Here is a 23,453-nt window from a genome sequence, read left to right on the forward strand (position 1 = left end):
GCTTTGATCCGATAATTCACCCAAATCCAATTATTACTCATGAAATAAACAAGGTTTTTTTTTCTGCATAAATATTCTTCTAAAAATTTAAATTTGTGTGAATACCTTCTTAAAATATGTATTTATATATGTACCCTCATAAAATACTGTTTTTACACAAACACTCTTAATATAACGATTCTTCTAACACCATTAATAAAAATCATATTTATATTAATTAAAAATAAAATAAAATTTTAAAATTACTTTTTTGTCCCTATTGGGAATTGGGGTCCCGTTCTCGCGATCACAATCCCGATCATCTCGCTTGCGTCGCCTTCTTTCTCCCGCGATGCTTTATTTCCATGATCTCCTGAAACAACAATATTTAATGTTAAAAAAAAATCCTCCTTCCAAATCTCTCCTCTTCCGAATCTGGTCGTAGACTCGATCCATCTTTCGAATCTCTCCTCACTGTTTATATCTTGGCCGCGGAAGCTAGTCCAAAGATCAATTGCTAGACTCCAACCAGTGTTCATCTTAAAGAAAGTTATTCCAATGTCACCTTGCCCTCTCTTCTCTCTCATTGATGTTTACTATTTGGTATATGATTGGATATACCTAACCCAACTTTTGCGACTTATTTGCTTTCAAGTTATTTGGATCACTTTTAGTATTATTAGTAAATATAATTTATTGGTTGATATAGAGTTAATTGTCATACTTATTTTTTTTTTATTTTTTTTGCTAATTGCATATTTGATCGCATGTTTTGCTGGAGCAGTGGAGATTATGTTGGATATGGATCTTTTTTTTCTCTAGCAATGTATTTTATTCTATAATGATCAAGACGATATTCTTGCAATAAGATAATCTTTTTTTGATTGCAAAATATGAATAAATTTTTATTTACCAAAAATATTTACTGCTCCACCTTATATTATGCTTGTTATGCTTGCATTCCAATGTGGCGTTATATTTGATGACCTCTACACAATATCATTTTCACTTGCTTATATAATACTATTATCTAAAACATATAATGAAATATATATACTTGCTTTATAATTGCAACATGGCTTTATATTTGAATTCAGCAGCGTACTCTAGTTTCTGGCTTTCTTTGGTAACCGAGGTCTCACTAGGTAGCGCATAAAGGAGAGAAGCATTATGTGGAATATATATGTTCTACTTGTGAAGAATGTAACAATGACTTAACAAAGTCTTCTAAGAGGACTTCCTTTAGGTTGTTCAAATCTATAAAATACAGAATCAGGAGAAAAACTACTAATAGCTAAACTACCAAATCCTAAGTCCCATCCATAACCATTTTGAACCCATACAATATATGTGGTTTATATGAATGAACTAAAGCTTCTTAAATCGAGCCTTTTTTTTACTTTCTTTAGAACATCGACATCCCCTTCTTTGTGAACATGTCACCTTGCAAAGAGAGTACAATTTTCTCTGTAGCTTTTAATCTTTCTTTGACTATTTCAAAATTGTAAATACAAGAGAAGCACTTAAGATCTTGAGACTTATGTTAATTAATGATGTATTAATTCATCCTACTTGTTTAAAAGCATAAATGCATGACTCTAACGGCTATAACAATAATTAATAAATGTAGAATTATTAACTAATAAATAGCTATGATATTAACTAATAAATACAAGATTATGAAGGCTATCACATTAATTAATGTGTCTAAATTCTTTCCATCTACTAGGAATTTTTTTTTGCATAGATACTCTTCTAAATATACAAAATTGTATGAATATTCTTGTAAAGTTGCTATTTGATTGTATACCTTTATAAATGTTTATTTTTGCACGTCTACCAATTAAGGGTAATTTAGTAATTTTAGTTTGAAACCGTTAATTTTTTAATTGTGTTACATATGCAAAAAATAAGAATAAAAAATAATAGAATAGCAAAACAAATATTTTATGAGGGTATAAATGTAAAATTAATTTTGAAAAGGTATTCATGCAAAATCGATATTTAAGAGGCCATTCATACAAAAAAAAATTTAATAAACAAATTCTCTCTCCCCAGTAGTCCTTAGAAGCATTCTTATTTATTCATTCATCTCCCTTGTGATATGCTTGCGGATTGATTTCCATTCTCTACTCTCTTTCCAGTACCATCTCTGGGTTTTTGGCTTAGTGGTAACCTTGTACAGCTTCTTCTTCGTACACCAGCATTACAAATAAAAAGGGGTTATTGGTGACGCAAAAACAAACAATAACAAGAGGCTGCGGGGATCAATCTCGGTGCCACGTGTCTCGCACACTCTTAAAAAGGATATTCGTTATTTTTTTTTGGTACACCGGTTGCCCCCACTAAACGTGCATGAGTACAGCTAGCCGTGTCGAAAGAAAGAAAGTAACTCAGAGGAGGAGGAATAATAGAACTCTAAGTCCAAAAAAATTCATCAAAGTGATGAGCAACATAGGAGGCGATTCAGTCAGCAGCTCTATTTGCCTCACGGTAAACATGCACGATTTAGAAGACATCACACTTCCTCACCAGCCACTGTATGTCGCCTAGAAATGGGTGTTCAGATCCTCCCTCTCCTCATCCCATATCCACCGGCTCACCACGGTTGAGTCTCCTTTAAAGATGATGCTCCCAAACCTTAGCACATATCTCATATAGAAGATGCCCTCTCATGCAGCCCTGCCTCAATGACTAATGGCTCGAAATAGTATGGCCGCAATAAATTTAGAGTTCTAATTTCTGATCAAAAAAGTAGCTCTAGCTCTCATCAAAATTCGTTTCAAGAAGGCGAGAGGGTGAGGGCGCCCGCGTAGGTGCAGTTTGTTAGAAGGCCCCTTCCTTATCCCTCGTGCCGGGCAAGCCAACAAAAATCCGCGCCCAACAGGTTGGGGTGTGTTGGCATTGATGTATTCCACAAGTGCAACCAACAGGTGATCCTGGTTATTTCTGAGGGGGCTGGGCCTCCGTGGGTCATTTTAGCCACATATGCCAGTACAGACCATCGGGAGAGGAGAGTCTTGTGGGAGGAGGCCACCAGCCTCATTCAGCTTGGCCACCCTGTGATAATGGCAGGGGACTTCAATTGCATTGACTGCCCGGAGGACAAGAGAGGGGGTAAGGTCTTCTCCAACAACATTGAGGTCAGAGAGTTCCAGGACTTTATACAGTCCAATGGGCTGGCGGATCTTGGTTTCACTGGTCCGCGCTTCACCTGGTGCAACAACAGGCTGGGGATGGCACGTGTTTGGGAGCGGATTGACCGAGCGTACGCGACGCCCGGATGGCTTCAGAGATTTCCGGACTTCTTGGTGCGCCACCTGCCCAGGATTGCTTCTGATCATTGCCCAGTATTGGTGAGTACCTCTTATACCTTTCCAGTTCATTGTCCTTTTCGCTTTGAGAAGGTATGGTTGTCTTACCCACGGTCGTGGGAGGTGGTGAGAGAGGCGTGGCAGATGCCGGTTAGGGGGGATGTGATGTATAGGGTTACCCGGAAACTTGAGCTAACCAGACGCCGATTGCAAAGGTGGAATAAGGAGGAGGTGGGGAATATCTTCAGGAGGGTGGAGGAGACGGAGGCATCCATCACTAGGTTACAGGCACTTGAGGACAGAGGGGGTAGTCTTTCAGATGTGGATCAGGGGGAGCTCAGGGGACTACTGGCTGGACACGCTTCCCTTTTGAGGCAGCAGGAGGTGTTTTGGAGGCAAAAGTCCAGGATCCAGTGGATTAGGGAGGGGGATCGGAATACCAGATTCTTTCACCAGTCGACCATCATCAGGAGACATCGGAACCGGATTGGCCGGATTAGGGATAGCAGTGGGCGGGTGTCTGAGGATCAGGAGACAGTCAGGAGGACCTTGATGCAGTTTTTTCGTGATAGATGGACCGAGTCTGGAGGTACAGATGGAGGTGCATGCGGACCGGTACCAGGGAGGCAGGTGTCAGTGGAGGAGAACGCAGCTTTGGTCAGTCCAGTGTCCGGGGATGAGGTACAGTCGGCCCTTTGGTCTTTGGGCGAGGACAAAGCCCCGGGCCCAGATGGCTTCCCCCCTGTCTTTTTCAGGAGGTATTGGCACATAGTCAGACAGGAGGTGACCGCGGTAGTCCAGCAGTTTTTTGTGTCGACAGCGATGCCTGTGGAGTGGAGGAGGACTTTCATTACACTGATTCCGAAGAGACAGGACCCTGTTGAGCCGAGCCACTACAGACCGATCAGCTTGTGTACCACCCTGTATAAGGTGGTGGCGAGGGTACTAGTCCAGAGGATGAGGGGTATCCTACCCAGACTCATTTGCCCTGAGCAGGGGGCTTTCGTTGGGGGGCGTTCCATTTCGGATAACATCCTCATTGCTCATGAGTTCATGACTGACCTCCAGAAAGCGCCTAAGTGCAGGTGCTTAATGGGAGTCAAACTTGATATGGAGCGGGCATACGACAGGATGAGATGGGAGTTTGTGCGGCGATGCCTGGAGGGATTTGGATTTCACCCACAGTGGGTCAGATGGGTGCTCGGTTGCATATTGTCCCCGTCCTTTGCCTTATTGTTTAATGGCTCACCATCATGCTTCTTCGAGTCGTCGGTAGGATTGAGACAGGGTTGCCCTTTGTCACCACTTTTGTTCATTCTATGTGCAGATTCTTTGTCCCGTGCACTCAGACAGGCAGTCCATGAGCAGGAGTTGCAGGTCTATGGCCCGGGGGCCGGGACGGCTAGGGTTTCGCATGTGCTATTCGCTGATGACTGTATACTATTAGCCCGCGCGACGAGCAGATCAGCCCGGGCCATTAGTAGGATCTTGGGGGCATATTGTGGTATGTCGGGGCAGCAGGTCAATCTGACCAAGTCTGCCATTTTCTTTAGCCCGAAGACTGACCATGGGGCGAGGCAGTCTATTATGAGCCTACTAGGGATTGGAGAGCAGGTGGGGACCCTTACATACCTCGGGGTGCCTATTACGGGACGCCGTCTACGTCGAAGGGAGTGTACATCCATGGAGCGGAGCATCACCCACCGTTTGGAGGGTTGGCAGGCGGGTGCACTGTCGATGATGGGCCGAGTCATCTTGGTACGGTCAGTGTTGAGCTCTATCCCCATTTATTTGCTCTCCAATACCCTGGTCCCTCTTGCTGTGATCCGGGGATTGGAGAGGATGTTTCGCACTTTCATCTGGGGACGGCGGGGAGGCAGAGATGGTGTTCACCTGGTGGCTTGGGAGTCTATTTGCCAGCCGACTGACAGGGGAGGACTTGGTATTCACTCATTGGTCGAGCGGAGGGAGTTATTGGCGACCAGGTTGGCAGCCAGGTTTCTTCTAGAGCCTGAGGGCCTTTGGGGCTCACTGTTGAGGGCGAAGTACGGGGACCCTGGCCCCCACTACGTCCTACGTACTGGCCGAGGAGCTTCCTTTATTTGGAGAGAGATCTGCGTTCGCGCCCCAGGAGTGTTGCCAGAGATCAGGTGGGAGATTGGGGATGGGCGGTCGATCAGCATTTTGGAGGACAGATGGTTGGCTGAGGTAGCTTTGCAGGGGTGGCCCACCGAGATTGACCATGGCTGGATGGAGGGACGTAGAGTGTGTGCCTTATTTGCCCAGGGGGAGCGGAGGTGGGACACGAGCCTTGTTCGACAGGTATTCGGGGAGCACCTTGTTGAGCGCGTCCTAGCTCTGCCGATCCCGGAGGGGGAGGCAGTGGATAGGAGGGTATGGAGCAGGACAGGTGGGACGACTGTGAGAGTTCGGGACCTTTTAGCAATTGGTAGAGGGCCCTCTGCGAGACAGATGGACTGCGGCTGGATTTGGAGGATGCACATTCACCCTCGAGTGGCCTTGTTCCTGTGGAAGGTGGCTTGGGGGTGTTTACCTACTTGTGGGGTTTTGGTGAGACGAGGAGTGAGGGTCCAGGCCGGATGTGGAGCTTGTCAGGCGACAGAGGAGACCATCTATCATGTTCTTTTTGAGTGCCCTAGAGCTAGCCAGATATGGAGACATGCTTCAGCTCAGCCCGACCAGAGGCAGTTGTGGACGTCCGTTGAGGAGTTCCTCCGTCACTTGGAGGCCTCGGTCCGGGGGTCTGTACGCGAGGAGAGGGGGACTCGTGATGCCTACCTGGCCTATCACTGTTGGCTGGGGAGGAATACATGGGTTTTCGATGGTGAGAGCCACCATCCGAGGTTGGTGGCGGATCGAGCTCTACGGCTTGCGGCGGAGATCATCGGCGCTGTTGAGTCTACACCTACTGGGTTGGCTAGGGACATCTGGGGCCCCCATTCTGCTACTGCAGCGTCCAGGACGATACTTGTATCCTGGGTGCCCCCACCCCCTGGCTTTCTCAAGGTGAACTTTGATGGCAGTGTATCAGCGGATGGGAGCTGCGGAGGTGTGGGATTTATCATTAGGGATCATGATGCCAGACTTGTGGCGGCAGGTGGACGCAGGATTTTTGACTCATCAGTGGCGATCGCAGAGCTTCAGGCGGCCTGGGAGGGTGTCTCCTATGCGAGGCGGGTACTTGGTGAGGGTCACTTCCTTCTCGAGGGAGACTCGACCACGGTGGTTGGGTGGATCCGGGGAGGGGGGTACTCAGTCGACGACCGGCCGCTGCTTCTCGATATTCGTAGAGCGTTGGGGGAGACTGCCTCCTACCAAGCCTCGCACGTATATCGGGAGGCAAACGGTGCGGCTGACTGGGTTGCTTCCTTCGCGGCTCATTATTCGGGAGATTTTCTTTGGACAAGCCACGATGCTGTGCCTGCGTCCTTGCGTAGCATTTTGTTTTCTGATTTTGTAGGCCAGCTTCACGCTCGTCATGTGTGAGCGGCCGATTTACCAAAAAAAAAAAAAAAAAAATCCGCGCCCAACCCGTGCCTTCCCCTCGTCATCAACAGCAACGCCACCGGCCACTCCCCTCCTCTCCCATATCCTAAGCTACCCCATCCCTCTCCTCCATTCGCAACCCTAACACTAATCCTAACCATAAGGATCGCCATGGACGCTGCTCGCCTCCTCACCCCCTGCTTCTCTTCTCCCATTCGGTCCTCTTCTTGTCGACCTCTATCCCTTCTCTCCGGCGCCTTCCCAAGTCCCACGCTGTTCGCTCCATTTCGATCCGGACATCGCGGGAACCTGTGCTTGACCTGCGCGGCGGAGACCCTGGTCGCCGGATCGCAGAGGGAGGAAGGGAGCTCGCATGCGCTCCGAGGCGGGAAAGGACTGGAGGCCGGAGATCTCGAGTCTTGGTTGCACGCGCACGGCTTGCCGCCGTGCAAGGTGGTTCTCAAGGAGAGGCCTTCTCATGACGGGAGGCGCCGGTCGATCCATTATATCGCGGCAAGCGAAGATATTGAGGTAGTTTACATGCATCTTGGATCGCAATGGGTTTTTTCTTTCTTTGGTTCTTGGGTAGTGAAATTGGGTCTTTTTGGCAGGCTGGTGATGTATTATTCTCAATTCCGAACTCTTTGGTGGTAACTCTGGATAGAGTTCTTGGAAACGAGACGATTGGTAAGGGATCTATGCTTCTTTGCCTTTTCTCTATTAATCACTTCATTTTGCCCAATTTTGCGTTGTATGGTTGATGGAACTGGAATCTGCTCGAGAGGCAATAGCATCATGTCTCGGTTCAATGGTTAATATGCTGACATCACTATTCAGCATTATCTTCCTAACAGATCCCTTCATTGACTTCCTTTCAGAAGGTGTTCCCAATGCAAAACTTATAAAATATTTCTGGGCTATAAAGATCAGCTTTTGATCAATTGCATTTTCAGATATTAAAACCCTCAAGTGAAAACTTCACCAAAAGCTTGATGACCTGGTGTCAAGGCCTCAATTAGATGTCAAATTGTGTTCTGTTTCATCGAGCCATTTGGTGCACGTCTTATGAGCTGCCTCCCTCCGCATACACGACTTCTATAAATGTTCGTGTTCCTGAAGTCTGAAGATAAACGAAAAATGACCTTCCCCTTCACTCATATTCACCGCTTGCAAAATTCTCAAGCTCCCATATGTAGGAAAATTCTCTTGGCACTTCACAGTTAGAATCATAGACCCATTTAACTTTGAGGGCATCAACTAACCAGGATAGTTCTTGTAACTTCACTTTGTTTTATTAATTTTCTTTATTTATTATTAGTCATCCTTTTTATAAGAGAATATTATTGTTTTATAATGTTTGTGGTGTTGATATCTCTTGACATGATCTTGCAACTCCAAGGCAGATTGAATACCACACTTGATTTCATTTTATGATAATATGGGCTTGATAGAGTGCTTGAAGTCCCCAGTCGCTCCATCTCTCGTGTGAGGATGACCACTAAGGCAATAACAATCATGGTATCAAGCAATAGTGAGCCTTTAATTAGGAAACATGACTTGGCTGTGGTTATTGTTTTCTTGGTCATTAAACTTAGATAGTTAGGAATCATCTAGATAACACTCATATCTGCTGGCTTTAATTGATAAACATGGCGTTAGTCAACTTTTTGTGTTGTGCAGCGGAACTCTTAACAACAAACAAGCTATCAGAATTAGCCTGCTTGGCACTATATCTCATGTATGAGAAAAAACAGGGCAAAAAGTCTTTCTGGTATCCCTTCATTAGGGAGCTTGATCGTCAACAAGGAAGAGGCCAGCTAGCTGTGGAATCACCACTTCTATGGTCTGAAACTGAACTGGCTTACCTGGATGGCAGTCCTACAAGGGTAATTGTTTTTTGTTGGCTTAAACTACCAACAGTTGCCTTCAGTCAGATGTTGAAATTTGAATAATGATCCTTAGAGAGTCTAACTTGAGTGCCAAAGTTCTAACAAGATCAAGGGACTGACAAAGTCATATGATGCCAATGGTTTAGGCTGAACTTCTTGAAAGGGATGAAGGAATAAAGAGAGAGTACAACGAGCTTGATACAGTCTGGTTCATGGCTGGCTCATTATTCCAGGTCTTGTCTCTTTCAAACTTCATGTGTGATGCTTTGATTTGGATTTTGAAGCTCTAGCTTTTGTCGTTCTTATAGTTTTCAGTGCTATGCAGCAATACCCTTTTGACATTCCCACTGAAGCTTTTCCGTTTGAGATTTTCAAGCAGGCATTCGTTGCAGTTCAATCTTGTGTTGTTCATTTGCAGGTATTTCTCATAAAGTATCCATATTTTTTGAAAATGCAGGTTCAGATATCACTTTTGCATGATATGATGGTATCTATACTTTTTAAAGCTGAAAAATTTTATGTTTTATTTGGATGATGGTTAAGTATATAATGGCAGTAAAATGTTCAAATGAAATAAAGGTCAAGTTCAGTGATTGTTTCACCTAAGAAGGATAAGTTATGTAACTTCACTCTTCAAAACCAGTAAACATATAGACTTGACACGTTTAGTCTGGTGATGCTATGCCTATTTTCTGGATAACCAAATCCTTAAGTCTGGAAGATGAGGTGTTGATGATTGAGTCTGAGATTCCTTTTCTTTTGTCCTTTCCTCCCTTTTCTCGGTGGAGGTGAGGTTGTGGGGAGGGATGCTACAAGAGTTCAGTCGATATTCCCTTGTATTTTATTACACAAGTGGTACATGTTTTGATCTTTTTCTTTTCCCAAACAATATGATGCTCATCATTCCTTTTGGAAACTTGGGACAACATACTGCATATCTGACGTGAAATTGTGATACTTATCTAGAATATATATGCAACATATAGGATGACTATTTGGTTCCCATACAATGCTTCATTCTGACTTTACCTGGAAGAAACAAAATATTCCACGGTCAAATATATTTCTTTTATTTGCATAAATCAGAATAGAATCATGTTTAGGTGCATTTTTGGAAGAAAGAAAACTTTTGGTAGGATAGATGTATGAAGGCACAAGTTTTTTGAGTTACATATACTTCCTCATTTATTTTTCTTGATAAACTGAACACTCATGAATGTGAAATATTAGAAGAGACATTAGCAATCGGCAAACTGGAACAAGGGGGATTTTAACAAGTATAAGAGAGGTAAGATTTAAAATCAGATAGATATTCAATAATTATGGAGACTTGGTGAGCAAACTGAATGTATTTATTAGTGACTCTTTGAATGTAATCTTGAAGGCTAGGGGAATGCCTCATGAATAAAAAAAATGGAATATTGTCACTATTCATGATAAAGAAGGCATATTGTGGACACTAAGCGACTTGAAATTAACTTTACACCATGTCAGGAGGTTATGGGAGAGGGTTATCTAGAAGAAGACATTGAATTCTAGAATTCCATTTTTAACCTTGTGCTATCATGGTCAAGACAATAAAGTTATAATTATTCTCTTTCTTCTTTGGTATGTTATAGGACTCTGGGATGAGAATTCACCTTCTTCTGGTCATGGTTTCAATCTTTCAACTTTATTTTACTATCTTTTCCAGATCATTGTTTTCATATTTGAAGATCCCATTGGACTAGATAAAATGTCACCTTTCATCTTCAATATATCTTGTACAGCACCTGATCCGCACAAACTATCTATTAATCACAAGGACTTTAACATAAATAAATATCTTTAAATAGGTTTAAGAATGTTGAGCTATGTAGAGGAGCACCCATGGAGTGTTTTTTAATTGTCCATTACTCTTGAGAGTTGAAGAATTGACGAGGCAATTATAAGACCGGTTTTGCTTTATGAATCAAAAAAATGGAGAATGAAGAAGGCATGCAATGTTGAAGATAGATAAATGCAAATAGGGAATATTGTTGTGTGCGTGCGTTTCTGTTTGGCATGATGGACTTTGTTAACGGTAGAGAAATAACAGTATGTCTAACAAAGGAGAAGGGGGAAAGAATATCCATAGTTTTTCATTTCTATATAAAAGTTGATCTACATATCCTCAAAATTTTTTCTTATCCTGAAGGGGCTTCTAGCTAATGTAATATAACCATAAATTTCACTATTTAGTAAGAATACTTTCTTGCTCAAAAATAATAATAAATACTTTCTTGAGTAAATTACAAACTCTCCCCTTTGAAGTTTACGTTTATCACACTTACATCCACTAATTTGTAAAACCTACACTTACACCCAGTTAAATTGACAGCATTAGCGGAATCATGTACCTCATGTGAAAAGTCAAAATTACCCTTATGTAGGGAGGAGCATGCACATGTTTTCTTATGTCTTTGGGTGGATATTATGTCACTTAAGGTTATTTTGGCTATTTTTGAAATTTTTTCTGATGTGACGTTTGGCTCCCATTTAGGGTTAACTATTTGACGAACGTTCTGTTAAGTTATGGATTAAAATTGTTGGATAAAAATAAATCTCACTGGGGTAAGTATAGGTTTTTCAAACTATTTGATGTAAGTGTAATTTACCTCTATTCTTAGGAGTTTTTTTGTAATTTACTCTACTTTCTCAGAAGCTCTACCTATTTAACACTTGTAGAACTTCCTTAGATCACACTTACAAAAATAAGTATAAGATTTTTTTATGTAACAAAAAACTTCTTGTTAATGCTAAGTAACCCATCCTCAGTTGTGTGCCATAATTTTTTTTTTTGAACAATATGGATTTTGAACTTCATCGTGCCTTGCAACAAAGGGTCCATAACACACTTTGTCCTTCTTTGAAATGGAGTATGTTTGCATTAAAGGGTCCAATTGTTATTTGGAATCAGCTAATTGTATATGTGATAATGATGGAAAGCAGTTGCAGCAAGAGTTAGGAAATACCCTAGAATTACAAGCCCCACTTGTTTCCTGCCTTAGGAGGAAAAAAGAGAGACATACTGGATTATAAATTGTCTCCATAAACTGTGAGAACATGACTCTTATTTTCCTTCCTGACATCTTAGAATTTTGTAGCAAAATGTATGTTATTTAACATGCAGATGTGCCAAATTGCAGTATTTTCTTTTCTGTGGTGGTTGATCTGATAAAAATTGCTTTCTAGAATAAAATAAAATGCTAACGTGTTTTTTATTCTTTTTTAAATTGAGAACAGAAAGTCAATTTGGCTCGAAGGTTTGCCTTAGTTCCTTTGGGGCCACCATTGTTGGCTTACAAGAGCAACTGCAAAGCAATGCTAACTGCTGTCAGCGATGCTGTTAAGTTGGTGGTTGATCGTCCATATAAAGCTGGGGAACCGATTGTTGTATGGTATCCTATTTATCTCACACTGTATAAGTTGCTTACTCTGCTGGTGGTTGCTTCTGCATCCATAGGTTACCAGTGCTTTTAGACACCCACTTTTGCATGTACATGTGCAATATATTATGCATAGACATCTCAAGCTTTATAGATTGTATAGGTGTGGACCGCAACCAAATTCAAGGTTACTTCTCAATTATGGTTTTGTTGATGAAGATAATCCATATGACCGTGTAGTGGTTGAGGTGAAATCCAGGTTCCCACACATGTAAATTTTACATTTTCTCACTTAGCTGGTGTGACTTTCTTGTATTTGTCATTTTTGATATAGGCATCCCTGAATATGGAAGATCCTCAATTCCAAGAAAAGAGAATGGTTGCTCAAAGAAATGGAAAGCTGGCTGTCCAAGTTTTTCGTGTATGTAATATAATATTTTTGTCTTATGGTTAGCAGTGAGCATCACAGCGTGCGCCCTTTTTTTTTTCAAGGTGTATGTGGGAAGAGAAAAAGAAGCTATCTCAGAAATGCTGCCTTATATGAGATTAGGGTATGTTTCAGACCCAGCAGAGATGCAATCGGTTATTTCTTCTCAAGGTCCTATCTGCCCTGTAAGTCGACAAATCCACCTAAATTTGGTATCATTTTATATAGAGATTTTTTAAACAAATATGACTGAGCTGGCAACCACTTCTCAGATGTATTATGGAATAGAATTACTTAATTATTTCTCAATCATCAGATTGTGTGATACTTTAAAACTTAAGAAGAAACAAACAATGAATAATTGTCTTAGGAAAATAAACAATGACATAATTGTTTTAATAATGTAACTTTCAATTTTGGTTTTACATAAATGCAAATAATGTTGCTTTTTGTTTCATTTTGTTTTTAGACATTTAACTTTGTGTAGTTATTGGTAATTTCTTCAATAATATGCTATTGGTGTTTATGGAGCAAATTACAAATTGCAGACTTAAGTTATTTATCACCTGATCTCCATCTTGAAGTATGCCTGCTATAATAATACTAGTATACTGCAGGATTTTTTAAGTGTAAGCAGCCGCAGTTGATTCATTATTCCTTTATTATGCTTTATTGATCAATATTTTATTTCTAAATATTGAAGTACTGAACCACAGCTTTTTTTAACTTTCAAGATTTGCATTATTTTGTTGTTTCATGGTTACATTTAAATTGTTGGATGTGAGTAGACTTATCAGTTCATCTATTAGTCTGCTATTTTTTTTAGTTTATTTTCTACTTCAGATTGGTTGGTAAGCTTCTTATGCACTAGATTAAACATTCTGAAGCGAACTTAATTGTTATTATGAGTAGTATTCTTAGGAAGCTCTTTTTCCTGATCCATTCAATCTTTCCTGTAAGTGAGAATCATAGTATTCATGACTATTACAATTTATTAGTACAGGTGAGCCCATGCATGGAGCGAGCAGTATTGGACCAACTTGTTGGTTATTTTGAGGCTAGGTTGGCGGGCTACCCTACAACCTTAAGTGAGGATGAAGATATGGTAATAACTCTGAGAGTCTCCACTCCTCTTATTTTAAATTGCAGAATTAGTGAGCCATTTGTCATTATATGTTTACCAGTTGAGAGATGGCCATTTAGATCCGAAGAAGCGAGTTGCAGTTCAGCTTGTAAAGTTGGAAAAGAAAATGCTACATGCCTGCCTTCAGGCTACATTTGGATTCATAAATCAATTACCAGACCACACTGTATCTCCCTGTCCAGCTCCTTTTGCTCCTCAATTGAAATAATAGGTACCAATAGTGATCTCTCTCTCTCTCTCCACTCTCTTTTGTTACATTTGACTGTGCTGAATCCAGTCCTTTTTCTTGCAGACCACCTATCCCTAGCAGCTGTCTAATATGATAAGCCAAGCAAGTCAATCATAACATTTTAGCTTTAACCAATTGGATTGCCTGTGGGGTGCACCATTCAGGTTAGCCTAGTCAATAATGGAACTGTTAGCTGTTACTTTTGAAAAGGGTTCTTACGTATGTGTATTTATGGTTTTTCTTGATTCAAATTTCAGTTACGTAGAACTTGCTTTGTGAATGATCAGTGGCTTATAATATGCTAGTTTGGTTTTTATGCTTGTTGTGTCAGCTTGATAATTCTAGATAATTATTTGACATACTTTAATTAATATGGCAACAACGCTAGCAACATACCAGTGCTTTATTTTTAACTAGATGTTGAGGTTTTTCTCCCATCCTTCTCCAAGTTAATAGCTATTGTAAAAACCAAGTCGAAAGACTACCCTCCTTTAGAACATATATTGGTTATATTTCTGTTTAGAACCTATGGTCGATCTGTGGATGTGCATATGAAGGTGGTAGAATGGAGTTATAAGAATATCAGATGAAAGTTTTTCCCCTAGATGAATGCTTTCATAAAGAATTGGCAAAAAACTCACTAAGGGCCTGCTTGGAGATTCCTATAGAATTAGGCTGAAAATCCTGTAGGAATTGGGATTGTTGGCCCATCTAGTTTGCATTTTCTAAGAGCCTATCTAAGCCCAACCTAGATCTTAGCCTTTAGGCTGCAAGAAGAAAAAAAAAGACCTATGGAGGTCTCTATTTTTTTTTTCTTTCCACAGGATTTGAATTGGGTGGTGTTTAGTTGATACATGGCTATACTTAAATGGACGGCCTAATCCACGAATCCTACAGGATTTTCAGTCTAATCCTGTAGGAAAATCTGGACATGCCCTAAAAAGAGCGATGTTCCCTTGGAATGGTGAAATAGAATGTGTAAAACCAACCTTGAAATGGATGGGGGCAAGGGAGATTGGTTACTGTTGTCTCATACGTGATGTAGCCCTGGTTAAGTGGATAGATTGGGAGTGGATATATTGGTGCAGTATGATTGTTGTTGGTTCAAAATTAAGATTATTGATTAAACAATGATACGTTTTGTGCCTTACTGATGAGAATAGAAGGGAGCGAGGGGGGTGCTTGAGTTCATACAAGAGTTGGAGTCCTCTCCATTTCAGGCCGAACCAGAGAGGGCCAGTTCAACAATCACGACTGCCTGTGTACTAGTTCAACGATCATGATTGCCTATGTATGGCACAGTGGCCAGGATTCTATGGGTTCCACACCGTGCGCTGCCCCATGTACAGCATGAGGCCTATACAATCATGGAGTTGTGTCATTCATAGACGTCATGATTATCGAACTGGCCCTCTGCTGTTCCGCTTGAATCGGAGAGGATCTGAATTCTGAACTCTTTATACAAATCTAGAATCTTGGGACTGGATGCATGATGCCACTTGCATGCAAATACTGAAATCAGTATATTCAAGGAGCTTGGCTTGATAAGAGAGATCAATGGCGAACTAGATCAAGAGTGTTAAGCTGTCTGCGGCAAAAAGTCAAAGTCTTGCTAAGGTGGAATATTAGATCTTTGTCACAGAAGTTGGATCACACTGTTTTACTTAAGAAGACCTCGATTTAGGCAGCAAGTCTAGAGTGGTTTTGGAGAAGCTTGATTTCATGCTGACAGTTGGCATAATTCTGAAGAGCTGATTCATTCTTAACCATGGATTGCATGTTTAGATTGAGAGAAGGCTGATGTAGGCGTGAATGGGCCTAATGATGGACCATAATTACTATTGTTTTAAACCTTAAAGATTTATTATATGTGTATTTTGGGATCCCTAGGGGTTCTCTCCATCTACTTTTTTCGGTGATTTTGCTTCAACCACTGAGATTTTGTCTCATCATATCCTTTTTGGGTCTATTTGGTCCTGCTTTGAGCTTTTGATTTTGTTACTAATTCTAGCTAGGATAAACGGTTAGTTGCCAATGTTGGACGTCCCCACTTTATGAATAAGAATACATATCAGGCAGGTTGAGTGCCTAAGGTGGTCTTAGTCTTGACCCACATTACTAGATATTTGGCTCAAGCTCAGCATAGCCTGTGATCAACCAAACATGTGTAGCCCAAGCTGAGCCCAATGAGCAATAAGTGGGCTTGACAAAAATCGGTTTAGGCCAAATTAGCTTTGAGACTTCCTCTTCTGGTAACAGATAAAAGATTGTAAGTAATCCTCCCACCCACTCTTCAATCATGGTTCTATAATAGCAAAATTGTTCCAATAATTTATGTGTATCATGTGATTGCTGGACTAATCCTGTAAATGGCCATTAATTGTCGCTTGTATTACATAGGCAAGTTTTGGTTTGCATTTATACGTAATATGATACCTAATATATATGTATATATGCACACATACATATACGTATATACATTTACATATACGTGTATGTATTATACTGCATAAATATTGGGCCACGTTGGGCTGAGCTTCGAGCTTGCAACCATTGGCCCAAGCTCTGCCAATTCAAAGTCGGGCCAAAGAACCAAGTGCAGCCCAACCCATGAAGATATATGATCATCATTTATAATGTGGGAAGGGTCGAGTGGTCCATGGGTTGGCCTAGCCCAATGTGCATCTCTATTTATGTAGAATGAGGGGCTTGGGCTATCAATGCCCCATACCATGGCCAAGGGGATGGCAGGTAAGGTGCTCCTCGCAGAAAAAGGAAAAAAGATGGAAAAGATGCTAGAGGAGAGAAAGAAAGAGGGAAGGATGAAGGAAAGAGAGAAGAAAGTAAAAGAATAAGAAAAGAAGAAAGAACAAATTGAAAACACATGCATAATCCACTTGCTAAAAGAGGAATGGAATAGTGGGTCTTGGTCCTTAGTTTTACTGAAATGTGCTAGGTTCCTCTAAACCAAAACTTACATTAGGCCCCAGCTCTCACTCCTTTTTTGCATCTCCTAGTGTTGTCCACCATTACGATAGCAGTTAAATTTCGTATAATAGCATACTTTGCTCATAGTCCATAGAAATCAATACACAATTATATAACAAAATAAATATCTAATCTAGAGATGTAAATGCTGGTACTAGCAAATAAACACAAATTGAGAGATACATCTCTTTGCTTGGTCTAAACCAACTAAAAGTAAATACTTACACAAATAGGATGCACATTGTGTCGGGCGGCCCATGGGCCACTCAATTCAGCCCACATTTTAACTGGGTTGGCTGAAGCTAGGTCCCAAATTTTTGACCCAACTTTGAATTAGGCTGAGCTTGGGCCAACATTTTGTGGGCCTGATAGCCCAGCCCAACCTGGCCTGATACTGTATGGGTGTATATATTACTTAGCATAGTACATATATAGAATAAATACACTATTGAACCGTGCCTATATAATATAAGCAATACTCGGTGTTGTTTAAGGGACTATCTCTCCAATCACATGATACACATAAATCATTGTAAACAATTTTGGTATATATAGTCATGATTGTGTAGGTGGATGGGAGGATTCCTTGTACATCTTTGTTTTGTTACCAAAAAAACAGAAGTTTGAAAGTTCTCTTAGGCCTGTTTGATTTCAGCCTGAGCTCATTTGTTTCTCATTGAGCTGAGCTTGGGCCACAATGTTAGGTTGAATATGAGTTGGGCTAAGCTTGGGCCAAGTATCGGGTAACATGGGCTGAGCCTGAGAAAACATGCCCATTGTGCATCCTTATACACAATTAAATAAAGAATTGTATGCACATAACAAGGTCAAGCACTAACTTAGAGGGGTAAACAGTTGGGTTGGAGAAGTAAACACTTTGATCAGAAAAAACAATTGATCAAATATCCACTCTTTGCCTGCCTGAGATCGCAAAGTTAAACACTTGCATTATTTAGTAATTTTTTTCTTGAAAATAATACATTATCATATAATGATATAAATAGTTAATCTAGAGTTGTTCACTTTTCCGCCAACAAATGAACACATATTGAGAGATCCACTTCTCTGCCTAGCTAAGAAAATAAGTGCAGAGTGAATATTAACTTAGAGGGGTAAATAGTTACTTTGGAGAAGTAAACACTTATATCCAGAAATAATGGGCTAATGAAGGACATTTTTTGTCAAATAGGCTATCATGTTGAATGGTATGAGTAGTGGAGGGTTCTAGAATAAATTTTTATTGAGATGGAGGCTGGTCTTACTTGTTTAGGACTACATAGACCTAGCATAATTTTCTGTGTGAAGTAGGGTCAGGATCTACTTTCACCAAAAGGGAATAACTGCATCTTGAGTTGACTGCTCGGCATGTGCAATTATGTAACTAATATTGGCTTTGATCTGGATATGCCAAACATTAAAGGATGTGATAATTGCAGAAATTGCATTTAGAGCAAGCTCATCCATAGTTTTTATTTATGCAAGGTTATCACAGGCAGCTGCCTAGGTGCCTAAGCACTTTGGCAGCCAAACCTCCTAGGTGCCTGGTGCTCTCCAAGTGTCCAGAGCAGGGGCGGCCATCCACATGCTAAGGCTGGCACATAGATAGGTACCTGGCCGCCTATTGTTGCTTTTGCTCCCCACAGGCATCTGTATCTAAATTTATCAGATAATAAGTTTCCAAATGATGTCGTGGCATGTTTGTTATGAAGTGTATTTACCTTTTAGTAAGCCGGGGCGCATTAAATGGATCTTGGAGTGCATGTCTTTGTATGTTCTATCGTCTATGTGGCCATCCTTGTGATCATGTGTTCTTTTTTTATGCAACTAACTTTTACTCTTCAGTTTTGTTTTTGATTTTTATGATTGTTCCCTAAGATATTAATTGATGCTAGAACATGTTTGCTGCTTGGAAGCTTCGGATCATGTGTTAGGTATTCGAGCTCTTCTCTACGGAGGTGCGGCCATTGTTAGATCATCATTATTCTCATCTTCCAAGCCTTTTCCCATCACATATGGTATTGCCTAGGGAGCATGACGTTACGTTTAGAAGTTCCCATTGAAGAATTGAGCAAATTCTATGACTGGCTGTCAACTTTACACACACACATCGAAATCAAAAAATAAGAAGCGTATATGTTATGTCATGCTCACAATTGTAAGCTGCAAAAAATACCCTTCTTTAAAGTGTGGAGAACCAAAGGGTCCAATATCTGTGTTCTTGCTATATTGTGTGCTTGACATACTAAACTGTGCTTTTTTTTAAAAAAAAAAAATCAGTTATGTCAGAAACGAAGGGTTACCTGGTCTCCAGAAAAAGGTTATTCCTGATTTTTATGAGATTAGCAGTGGAATGACTTCTCACTGGAGATTCTTTTGTTACTAATGGAACCCATGTTAAGGAAAGGCAAAGCAACTTGTTTGTGGTTTGTCTTTTCAATGTAAAATCTTCTAAATGACCAGTTAAGCATGCTTACACTACAAAGTCTGCATTATTGACTAGGCTTATGCAGTTGCACACTAGCCTGCTAATGTTGCCAATCCAAATTAAATAAAGTTGAGTTGAAACTTTGATAGCATCTAGATAATTTTTCATGAAATAGTTACATAACCTCTGATTTCAAGAACAATTCATTCATTTAGTTGTATTTTGTTTCATTCACAATCAGCTAAATGACTTTTGTCAAGTCGTGTATATGTATATGCAAGCTTCCAGATGAATCCAAGCCCAAAGTCTGCATTTACTTGTCAAGTTTGTAGTTAGTGCACCAGGTTCTGCCCAAGTTTTCCAGACAAATCTAAGTATATAGTTTACTTGACACCATAGTCATGTATTACCAAACTGCCAATTTGCTGATTGCTAAACCTTTTTTCATCTCTGACATGTTCTTTAGTTATACATTGAACCTTTCAGCCCATTAGCATGATCCATACAATCCTAAACCACCACTTAATACTTTTCTTTTTTCTTTTCTTTTTTTAAATTCTGGAGGCCTATGTGCACTGAACAAATTTATGACATGTGATCAGTTTTTGTTGGCCACATCGAGATATGCTGTGCCATAAACCTGACCCTCATGCTGACCCTATTAAATAGATATTTTTCTCTGACGTTCTGTGCATGTAGGGCTGCAATACACAGAGCGTTCCTTTGTCTATTAGCATTCTTTTGTTTTTGCCTCAGCAAATTGCATAGCAGGTTCCTGCAGTAATTGATTATTGTGATTTAATTTAAATTTGTCACATTTTTTCAATTTCATATCATAGATCCATGTAAGTTTAATAGATTGTTTGTTCTGACTGCTTTTTCCCAGCTACCTCGAATTCAAGTTACCGACCCGATCGCCAGATACTATGGCCTGAAGCGTGGACAAGTGGTACAGGTCATCCGACCCAGTGAGACTGCAGGTAGATACGTGACATATCTATATATTGTGTGAGTTATGCCAGATTTTAGAATGCTCTGGTGATGCTCCTGTAGCTGTTCCATCCAAGCCAAAGTTTATAAAATGTAGCTATTTATACCCTAATGATGATGCCTAAGATCCTTGTATGACAAATTATGTTCAGAAACTTCTTTCCTCATATGGTAGGTGCTGAAGTCGTACTTTCTTTGCTAGCATAAGATCTACATGTATTTTGCCCATTGGTAATTGACTGCGTGATGATTTGGTTCCGATTTCTGCTTAAATAAGCAAAAAGCCCTTCATCCTGTGAATATTTGTATAAATGGTAGTTATGGTGATTTTGTTTGTCTGGTGCTTCGAAAGTTTCATGCAACGTAAACTAAGCCAGGACTCGTACTCTTTTTTCTCTCGTTTCTGAGGGAGCGAGGGCTTCACTGAGAAACCAGGGAGAGGTGGTTTTGGGTCTGTTTTTAATGGGGGCGTTGTCTGATTCAACTTTGTGGCAATGAAGAAACTTGAAGGACTATGTCTGATTCAACTTTGTGGCAATGAAGAAACTTGGAATTACTAAGACAAGGAGGGAAGCACCAAGACAAGGAGAAAAGCCCTTCTTGTCTTAGAGTTGGTGTGTCATAGAACTGTAATGTCATAGAGATGATATCCTCCTGCTGCCATCAACATTGAAGTCTGGTTATGGATAGCAAACCCAACACCATCATTTACCCTGCTATCTAATACACTGCCATCGAAGTTAATCTTAAGGAAGCCAGAGGGTGAATCCTCCTTGGTGAATTAAATCACCCTGGAGGATATAAGGACTATTGTAAGGGATGCATAATTTTCTCCAGCTATCAAAGACCAACAAGTAGTATAGATGAATTTGTTGGCACGTAGCCGAGCTTTCCTACTCTGATCCACGCCTTCAAACATACAATCATTCGTAGACAACCAGACATGATAATTGATATAACAAATGATGAACACCTTGACAACAACTTTACTACTCTGAGATTGCTCTTTTAGATGCCCCAACGACACGTTCAAGTAATAATGCCATGGTTCCATGGTTCCAGGCATCTTGTCATACCCTGCAAGCTCTCGAGCAATGTAGAAGAACATAGCCGACTGCATCCTCAATCTCTGGGCAACACTGGTAGAGGGGATACGCAAGGTTTTAAATAGCCAGTAGGGCTAAGGATCTTATACTTACAGAGAGTTCACAACTGTTCAATATTTTGTAAGATACTTGTGGTGGCTTGATTTGTCTCATGCTTCCAGCATTAATTAATGGCAAAAAGCTCAATTCATCTAAGGTAAACTGAACTACTTTCTTTTCTTCCTCTTCTCTCTGGATTTTATGTGCACACAGGATAGTTTTAAACCAAGTCCGCTAAATCTCCGAATTGCAGAAAGCTCTCTTTTCATTGAAACAATCATTAATAGTGGGTTTAATTGCTCGAAAATTTCATGTTCATTATTATATTAGCTAAGAAAACAATAAAGGGGTCACCATCATCTCTCCATAGTAGAAAAGAGCTGCCTCATGGGATCCTCGTGCATGATAGCTTGCTGAAAGGATGCGGATGGAGTCTTAGCATCTAAGCACGCACGATCTAGGATCATATCTTTTTAATATCTTGAAGTGGTCCGGTTCGATAAAATATTTATGGGCAACAAGAATTTAATATAAAACTTGTTATATTTATCCTACTCGGAGAGTTAGAGACAACAATGATAGTAGAGCTACATTTTAGTTGACCTATAAATACAGTAAAATCATCCTCAAAGTTAGGGTACATAATTTCCATAAAAATGAAAAGTTCTAATCATGATGGAGGTATTTGATAAAAGAGCAATCTTTAGGTTGGGCTTTTTTTTTTTTTCTTTTAAAAGCTTCCCTCAATTCATTAACTATAGAAATCTAGAAATGCCAAGTAGAAACCAAAATAGCAGTTACTTTTCTTCATTATAATAGTTGCAACTTGTAAATAATTGTTTGTGAAATATAGCAGTTGTAACACGTAATTAAACCATCAAAAGAGAAGGGTAGGCTTGGCCGTATTCAAACCCGTTAAGTGTGAGCCGCCGTTGTACCAAAAAAAAAAATAAAAATAGAAAAAGATAGGAGTGGCATAGACACAGCTACCAATATAGGTATCAAAGAGTAAAAGCCGATTTTGGTTATCAAGCATGTTATTGTATTATAGCAGGTTATCAAATGAAGATGGCTAAGGAAGCAAATGAATTATAGTAGGTTAACAAATCATAAAATCTACTTTTATAGTCCTTCATGAACTTCACATGCATGAAAGATGAAGCCAACCAAAATATGTCACACCAACGAGCGTAGTAGTCCGATAAGTGTACAGTAAAATATTTTTTTTAGCCATTTCTAATCAAAATTTTAAATTTTGTAGGATGGAGCTGTTTCGATTTTTTTGTAGAACGGAACATGTCACGATCTCATCCTATCCTGACACTTGAGACAATGAATGGCCCATGATGTGCCGATCGGGATGCTGAACTGATAGAAGAAAAATCCTATTGTTGTGACGTATGGGATAGTACCTTGTTTCGGTTGAACCCTTGATCAATCATTTGGAAGCTCATCCTCCAAGCACCACCATAGCCATTTAGCAACTGCGGATGAAAGATCCAAGAGATTCTCTTATCTTACCACAAAGAGAGCAATGTGCTGATAAACTTGATAAAACCGGCATTGTATTTCTCGAGATTTCGTTTATTGCATCTAAATTTTACTCATAGCTTGGTGGCTAAGATTGTGATCACCTTCATCTAGAAGGTGGTTTGGGGCTGTCTTCCAACCAAAAGTTTGTTAACTTGGCGTGGCATGCGGATATCTCAATGTTGTGAGGCTTGTGCATATATTGAGTAGACCACCGAGCATGTTCTTTTGCAGTGCCCGAGAGCCCAAGAGATATGGAGGAGGTCACCGGTTCCACTACCCGACGCGATGGTTTCGGTGCATGACGTGACTCGCATGCTGAGAGATTTCATGCGGAGCCCTTGGTTTGCAGAGGCAGGGATTCTGATGGTATACTTGTCCTGCTACATTTTGTTGGACAGGAACGCTGGTCTGTTTGAGGGGAGGAGGATGTCTCCAAGGATGGTGGTGGATAGAGCGGTGATACATGCGAGGGAGGT

General features: G+C 40.5%; 1 protein-coding gene across 4 annotated transcripts; it reads left to right on the forward strand.

Moving 5' to 3' along the window:
- The first annotated feature begins 6,832 nt into the window (after window positions 1–6,832).
- LOC103714761 (fructose-bisphosphate aldolase-lysine N-methyltransferase, chloroplastic-like) lies at window positions 6,833–20,601 on the forward strand. Of its 4 annotated transcripts, none has more exons than XM_008802151.3 (13): window positions 6,833–7,331; window positions 7,412–7,487; window positions 8,460–8,686; window positions 8,836–8,922; window positions 9,015–9,107; window positions 11,954–12,108; window positions 12,260–12,344; window positions 12,431–12,517; window positions 12,589–12,708; window positions 13,527–13,628; window positions 13,708–13,878; window positions 13,960–14,060; window positions 20,196–20,601. In XM_008802151.3, the coding sequence occupies exons 1-11, from the start codon at window positions 6,972–6,974 to the stop codon at window positions 13,873–13,875; spliced, it is 1,560 nt and encodes a 519-aa protein (XP_008800373.1). In that variant the 5' UTR covers window positions 6,833–6,971; the 3' UTR covers window positions 13,876–13,878; window positions 13,960–14,060; window positions 20,196–20,601. The 4 variants fall into 4 exon arrangements, with proteins under 4 accessions (XP_008800373.1, XP_026663346.1, XP_008800375.1 ...); XM_026807545.2 differs by having other exon boundaries at window positions 9,069–9,107; XM_008802153.3 differs by having other exon boundaries at window positions 8,481–8,686.
- The last annotated feature ends 2,852 nt before the right edge of the window (window positions 20,602–23,453 follow it).

This window comes from Phoenix dactylifera, chromosome 10 (genome assembly GCF_009389715.1).
Source record: "Phoenix dactylifera cultivar Barhee BC4 chromosome 10, palm_55x_up_171113_PBpolish2nd_filt_p, whole genome shotgun sequence".
In the NCBI taxonomy this organism is placed as follows: domain Eukaryota; kingdom Viridiplantae; phylum Streptophyta; class Magnoliopsida; order Arecales; family Arecaceae; genus Phoenix; species Phoenix dactylifera.

What these genes read in the sequence shown, in the direction of transcription:
- LOC103714761 (XM_008802151.3), top strand. Translation starts at nt 6,972, where the DNA reads ATGGACGCTGCTCGCCTCCTCACCCCCTGCTTCTCTTCTCCCATTCGG. An exon ending in CTTGTGTTGTTCATTTGCAG is followed by an intron (nt 9,108 to 11,953) that starts GTATTTCTCATA and finishes AATTGAGAACAG; the next exon opens with AAAGTCAATTTGGCTCGAAG. An exon ending in TGGCTGTCCAAGTTTTTCGT is followed by an intron (nt 12,518 to 12,588) that starts GTATGTAATATA and finishes TTTTTTTTCAAG; the next exon opens with GTGTATGTGGGAAGAGAAAA.